This window comes from Drosophila montana, unplaced genomic scaffold, assembly GCF_035044405.1.
Source record: "Drosophila montana isolate Dmon_TW-CO22-7 unplaced genomic scaffold, ASM3504440v1 contig_1571_1, whole genome shotgun sequence".
Classification (NCBI taxonomy): Eukaryota; Metazoa; Arthropoda; class Insecta; order Diptera; family Drosophilidae; genus Drosophila; species Drosophila montana.
In genome coordinates, this window is record NW_026996509.1 from 153,738 (window position 1) to 160,688 (window position 6,951).

General features: G+C 44.4%; 1 protein-coding gene and 1 long non-coding RNA gene across 2 annotated transcripts; one reads left to right on the plus strand and one right to left on the minus strand.

The window, feature by feature from the left end:
- Positions 1 to 853: 853 nt before the first annotated feature.
- Positions 854 to 1,493, minus strand: LOC135439698 (uncharacterized). Its single transcript, XR_010438161.1, has 3 exons — positions 1,378 to 1,493; positions 1,033 to 1,309; positions 854 to 954 (listed from the first exon to the last, which is right to left on the minus strand). It is a non-coding gene; the product is annotated as an uncharacterized LOC135439698 (long non-coding RNA).
- A 2,868-nt stretch (positions 1,494 to 4,361) lies between these two features.
- LOC135439771 (uncharacterized) lies at positions 4,362 to 4,751 on the plus strand. The gene has a single exon (XM_064698565.1). It carries the CDS (start codon positions 4,362 to 4,364, stop codon positions 4,749 to 4,751), a length of 390 nt encoding a protein of 129 aa, XP_064554635.1.
- The last annotated feature ends 2,200 nt before the right edge of the window (positions 4,752 to 6,951 follow it).

Sequence of the window (6,951 nt, forward strand, 5' to 3'; positions counted from 1 at the left end):
ATCGTTGTCCAGCCTGTGTTTTAGCTACAATTCTATGTCATACCCAGGAGACAATCAGAGAAAAATGTAGGAAAACGGAAATTAAAAGTCCATATTTTACTTTAGTAGAAAAGACTTACCGTAAGCAGCCGCCTAAAACCAAACTTATCTCACCCATTCTTGTTATGTGCAAGTTCATATCTGTAAAAATACAAAAGATAAAAATCATTAGTAAGCCTTAAAAGTAGTCGAAATAGTTAGGTATATTGAATTTGGTGATGCCAAGGGGGAAAAGGAGAAACATACTTTGAACAGAAGGTTTAGGAGCGGGATAGAATACATAAGAGGTAGAGGGTCGGAATTTCTGGCTCCGATAACGCGCTCCCAATCCCAAAGAATCCAAGCCCGATATCTATCCGAACTGGATAGCAGCTCACACTCGGAGGCCATGGATAACTCCGTGGAACCGCGGGATGCCAACAGAGATTGTGTCATGGGCGACACCGAGGGACAGTCCACGTCCCAGCTCAAGAGCAACAGGGAGTGGCCACGATCCCCAGCGAAATATCATCGGCTATAAATTTTGCGGTGTTCCAGGCAAAAGATACATACCGCAAAACCATGGCCTCGGAATTCGTATCCTAACAGGCGCAGACGAAGGAGGACATGCTTCAATTCATAAAGCAGATAAGCGACAGCCTGGCGGAGATGCGAGCTGGCACTGGAACACTACAATGTGAGGGATTGGCAGCTCAGGAATCCCGTCGTAGCAGCAACGATAGTCAACCGTCTGCACATCCGGTTAGGGCGATCGACCATCGATTGCTGGAAGCCGCTCAGAGGAGCCAAGCAAATCCTGTGTGCTGGAAAGACGGCGTTCCTCACGAGTTCCGAAGCGCCGGAGGACAGGATTGTTTCATCCGAACTTCTGCCCATGAGCCGAAGACTGAAGTGGTGCATATTCGCAGATGGGGTCTGGTGTTCGATGGCGGAACAAGAAGTATGCCGGTATCGGAATTCATCTTTCGGCTGGAGCATATGCAACTGACTTACCAGGTTCCGTGGAGAGAAGTGTTGCGCGATTTCCATGTCCTAATGGAGGGTCAGGCGAAGGAGTGGTATTGGATGCATCTTCTTACATCCAGGATTCCTGATTGGCCAAATTTGAGGTCCGCATTACAACAACAGTTCCAGACCAAGCGTTTCAAATTTTGAGCTGGAGCAAGAATTGCGAGAAAGGAAACAAAATCCAGGCGAGACAATCGATGAGTACATCCAGGCGATGGTAGGTCTGCGCTCTCGATTGGCAACGCCGTTTTCCGATCATGACCTATTAAAGGTTATAAAAATGAACATAAGGGATGCTGTTTCCAGAGTTATATACCCCATTTACATTACCAACATGGAGAGGGTGCGCGAAGAATGCCATGAAGCAGAGCGCCTGCTGAAAACTCGTTGGAAGCCAGTCAATACGACATATGATCAGGCACGGCAAATCCGAAGCAGACCACAAGTTCACGAGGTATATGCTTCGGATGAAGAACCAGAAGGCGAAGCGCAGCAAGAGGAGCGAGTGGAGGCTTTGTATAGCGATAAGCTCACGTGTTGGAAGTGTGCCAGAGGACACACATTTTGGGAGTGCGAATCCAAGACCGGAAACATTTTTTGCTATAAATGTGGTCTAACAGGTGTTGTACTTCCCAAATGTCCGAAGTGTCAGCCGGAAAACAACCAGAAGAGTCTCTAGCAAGCGGAGGAGTCGCGCTCCATGCCGTCAACTCACGGAAACTAAATACCTCCTATAATGCGGTATTAGAGACAACAGATAGCAATGGAGAAAAATTTAATGTTAAATATAATATATTAAAAATTAACAATAATCAAAATAATTACGTTAGATGGTCAGAACGGAAGCCACTTGAAGTGAGAAAAGCAGAATATACAAAAGCTCGAGCGCGTATTTTCGAAGCGGCCGCTGAGAACACACCCAGGGTAAAACGAGCGCGCTCTCGTTACGAACAGCGGCAGGAGCGTAAAATGGTATGCGCTGCGATTCAATCGGCAGTCAAAGGCGACGATTGGGCATTCGCAACGGTCAAGCTGGGACAGCGAGAGATCGCTGGGCTGCTAGATACGGGTGCATCCGTCAGTCTGCTGGGAGGTTGCCTGCAATTGATATAAGAACTGGAATTAGAAATTCACCGGGTGCGATCGACAGTCCAATCAGCTGGAGGCACGCAACATCACATTCTCGGTCATGTCTATGCCAAAATATCGTACAACGGCCAGACTCACCAATTAGAGCTGCATCTATGCCCATTTCTCAAGCAGTCACTGTATCTCGGAGTGGACTTTTGGCGAAAATTCGGATTGGCGCCGGAAATTTCAGTAATCGAGGAGCTGTGGTATGTCGACTCGGAGTTTACGACCAAAGGCAAACCGATAGTAGCCCATGAACTGAATAAGGAGCAACAACATATTCTGCTGAAAGAGGCAAGAGAAGGTTTCATGGATTACAAATCTCGAGGATTGGGGCATACCAACATAGAAAAGCATACCATTTAACTAGTGGATGACGCAGTGCCAGTCAAGGAGCGATTCTACCCAGTATCTCCAGCAGTGCAACAGCTATTGTTTGCTGAAGTGGACGAAATGCTCAGACTGGGAGTCATCGATCCGAGCGAGAGTCCATGGAACAATCGAATGACGCTTGTCAGGAAGCCTGGGAAGAATAGACTGTGTCTGGATGCGCGAAAGTTGAATAATCTGGCCATTAAAGACGCTTACCCGTTGCAGAGCATCGAGTCCATATTTTGCAGAGTTGACGACACTATTTTCATAAGTAGGGTGGATTTGAAGCATGCATTTTGGCAGATAGCGCTGGACCCCAAAAGCCGCGAATTCAGCGCTTGCGCAAACGTGTATTCACCTACTTGGATGACTTGCTAATCATCTCGAGGTCGTTCGATGAGCACTGCGAACTGCTGAAGGAAGTAAGCGACTGCCTGGGAAAAGCGAATTTGACCATTGGTTTACTAAAATCCAAATTCTGTTTTAAATACCTGCGTTATTTGGGGTACATCATCGGAGACGGTGCATTGCGCACTGACCCAAAGAAGGTGGAAGCAATACTGCAGATCGTTCTTCCAAAGACCACCAGGCAACTACGAAGCTTTTTGGGCACAACGGGATGGTACAGGAGATTCATACGAGACTTTTCTGAACTGACTGCACCACTAACAGACTGCTTGAAGGCGAACGCTAAGCTGGTTTTGACCGCAGAAGCGATAAAGGCTTTCCATGAGCTCAAGAAGGCACTCACATGTGCGCCCGTACTGGCACATCCTGATTTCCGTAAGTACTTTTATATACAGTGCGACGCAAGCCAATTTGGAATAGGAGCGGTGCTTTTTCTGGGGGACGACACTGCAGGGGATAGGCCGATCGCTTTCTTTTAACAGAAAAGGAATGCCTGGCCGCCGTCAAAGCTGTCGAACGCTTCCGCCCATACGTGGAACTGATGCCGTTCACCGTTATTACCGACCATGCCAGTCTGCAGTGGCTTACGACATTGAAAGATCTTAGTGGGAGACTCGCTCGGTGGTCACTGGCTCTTCAAGCATTCGATTTCAACATCGAGCACCGCAAGGGCAAAGACAATATCGTGGCAGATAGTTTGAAGTAGAGGAAGCGGATGTTTTTGATTTTGTACCCACCGAGTTTGAGAGCGAGGAGTATTTGGGAAGGCTGAGGGTTGTCGAGGAGCAGACGTGCAATTGCAAAGACTCTGGCCAGAGTCAAGCAATTCTACTACTGGCCCCGTATGTCAATACAAGTCCGAGAGTACGTCACAAACTGCGAAATCTGCAAAGTGACAAAAACACGACTCATACTACTCGTCCCCCCATGGGCAAGGAAGTTAACACCGAAAAGCTATGCAAAAGCTATACATGGACTTTTTGGGAAAATATCCACGTTCGCGACATGGCAACTCGCACCTTTTTATAGACCTGGATCATTTTTCCAAATTCGTCTGGTTGAAAGCAATACCTAAGGCGGCAACTACGGCAGTGGTGAAGTTTTTACGTGATCACCTATTCACGCAGTTTGGGGTGCCTGAAATTATTCATACGGACAATGGCAGACAATTCACGTCTAATGAGTTTGCCGCGTTCACGAGTAAATATGGAATCACTCACCAGAAAACCGGAAACTATGCGCCACAAGCGAACACGTCCGAGCGGGTGAACCAGTCTGTACTAGCGGCAATACGGATCCATGTCGGCGACGATCATGCGCGATGGGACGAACAACTACCCGAAATAGCGGCAGCACTACGCAGCGCGATACACAACAGCACCGGAACGTCGCCCTACTTTGCCATGTTCGGACAGGACATGTTCACGAACGGCGCCGAAAACAAATTGGCACGCAGGTTGAAAGCCGTAAGCGACACGGGGGTGCAGAATTTGGCCCGTGTCGATAAGCACCAGATTTATAGGGCCAGGATGCATGACACTATGCACGCAGTCTATGAAAAAGCGACCAGAAGTTACAACTTGAAGTCCCGAGAAATAACATACGCACCTGGACAGGAGATATACAAGCGTAACTTCATCCTGAGTGACTTCGCAAAAGGCCGCAACGCCAAGTTCTGCCACAAGTACGCCAAGTGCAGAGTCGTTAGGGCGGTCGGATCCAGTATATACGAACTTGAGACGCTACAAGGAGTGCCGTTGGGGATATTTCACGCCAAGGACCTGAAACAGTAGGCATAAGTTTGTGCCCGGCTAAAGCTCTTAAAATGTATACGCACCTCGAAATATGCGACGCAGCCGAATCTCAGGGTGTGGGCGATGGCCTACGATGGCGCCAGCGAAACACGGAAACAGCCGTAGCAATAAAGCCCGATTTCCACTCCTGTGTAAAGGGCAAGCATCCAAACCGAAGTGTGGATGCTTGCAGGCAGCAATACGATTAAAAAAAAATATATATTTTTATATAAAAATACCACACCAAACAATATGCTGTTTTTCGATTGCCGGCTGAAGAAAGGTTATCGATAGATTCGAGGGGTACGCAATTATCGGAGCCACCAGTTCCTTACCTTGACTCTTGACATTTTTGAAAGGGAGAGCGGTTTTTGTTGTTGGGAGCAAATAAAGTAAGAAAAGAAAAGATCCAGAGTCAAGTGCAAGCCGGCCGCGTGCGAAAAGCGAATTTTCGATCATTTGAAAAATGTAAATTAAATTGAAGTGAACCAAAAGAATACAAAAAAAATATATATATGTTCAATTAAATTTATTAGTGTCGCAAAAACTGAAGTCCCACAATACGGGAGGTGCCGCAGGCGAGGATCAGGTCACCAGAGGAGCGGATTGGCCACCACCTCTGGGTGGCCTCAGGTTTCTTTTATATAGATTTAAATCATCCAAATTGAAGAAAGAATTAAAGATAAAAATGGCAGTCGAATAATTAATATTAAATAATCACAATTTTATACTAATTTAATTATTATTATCATAATTATTTTATTTATTTATTATTAATTATAAGAAAGCGCTATTATTTATAGGTAGCGGCCACGCGCAGGCGGCCACGACATGCAATGATTAATTAATCATAATCTTCATTTATGATAAACTTAAATTAATTTATTCGTCCTAGTTTTTAGTGTCGACGAGCCGTTTTCGCGTCTGCCCTACAAAGAAGAATTATTATAAAAATTGTGGTATATGTTAAGTGTTAACTTATTAAATGTCTTTGTGTAAGTAAAAGTGAAATGTTCGAGTAAGAAATTACGGTGGGTGAGATAAGTGTGTGAGGCGGGTGCCTGTCAGGATTTGGGAGTCGGCAGGTGCATTTATGGCCAACTCATGGTGGGGAGGGCTCCGTTAGGGTGGACCTTAACAGCTGTCCACCGTATGCTTGTTTTCCGATTGTCAGATTCCAAGTTGAAATATAAACTATTTTGTTAACCGACTCTACCCTGGTTGATCTCTGTCTAGCCAGCAAGTCGATGCAGGAAACCGGAACCACAAGTCGGACAGTAACAGATATATGGCTCTTTCCGTTGGGTTGTTTAATTTTGATTTCAAAAGTCTCAAAAACTTTACACACGATTTGGACCAAAGTTCAAAGGTAAGCTTAGTTTAACGATAGGCTTTATCCCTGATTTGATATATTTAAAGAATGGTTATTAGCCTATTTCTAACTTCCTTCGATTTGCAATATTAAAAACTAAAATACAAAACGTAATGAATATAGGCGGTAAATAGTTTTTATTTTTATACAATTATTCAATTAAAAGCTTTTCTTCACTGGGCTTAAAAATGTCACATTTTCAAGTTTCACATATTGGTGTTCCACCGGCTTTCGGCAACATGTGAGTGGTAAAAGTACCGCTTATTTAAATAAACAGCTGATCGACTTGCTTTAATTTACAAAAGCTAGGCACAGATTTCCTTCCAAAAGTCAAATAATACGGCCCTGAAGTAGGGGCTCCATTTAATGGACTCTTTGCGGGATTTGGCCAACTTTAAATGTTATAAACTGTGGGATTATTAAAATGTAAAATTATAGTTAAAAGTTCCCGCTTGCTTTCCTTGAAATATCTGCTGTTTATGGTAATGAGCAAAATCACGTTTTTCACATCATCGATAGAAAACTCGATATATCATCGCAAAATACACAAACTGTTCGGGGCAAATTAACACATTTTTCAAAAATCTCACATTATTGTAAAATGTGTTATATGTGTTTTCTTATGGTAAAACGTACAGTCCGCATTTTGCAAATTTTGCAAAAATGTGATATTTTCAGGAAATGTGTTCAGTGGACTGAGGCTATAAAATGTATATATTGCGTGCTTAATAACACAAATAACTAAATATGTAAATCAAGTTTCATAACCATGTTCCAAAAATCGACTCTATGTGACGGGCGCTATCATGACACACATTCACGAATCAC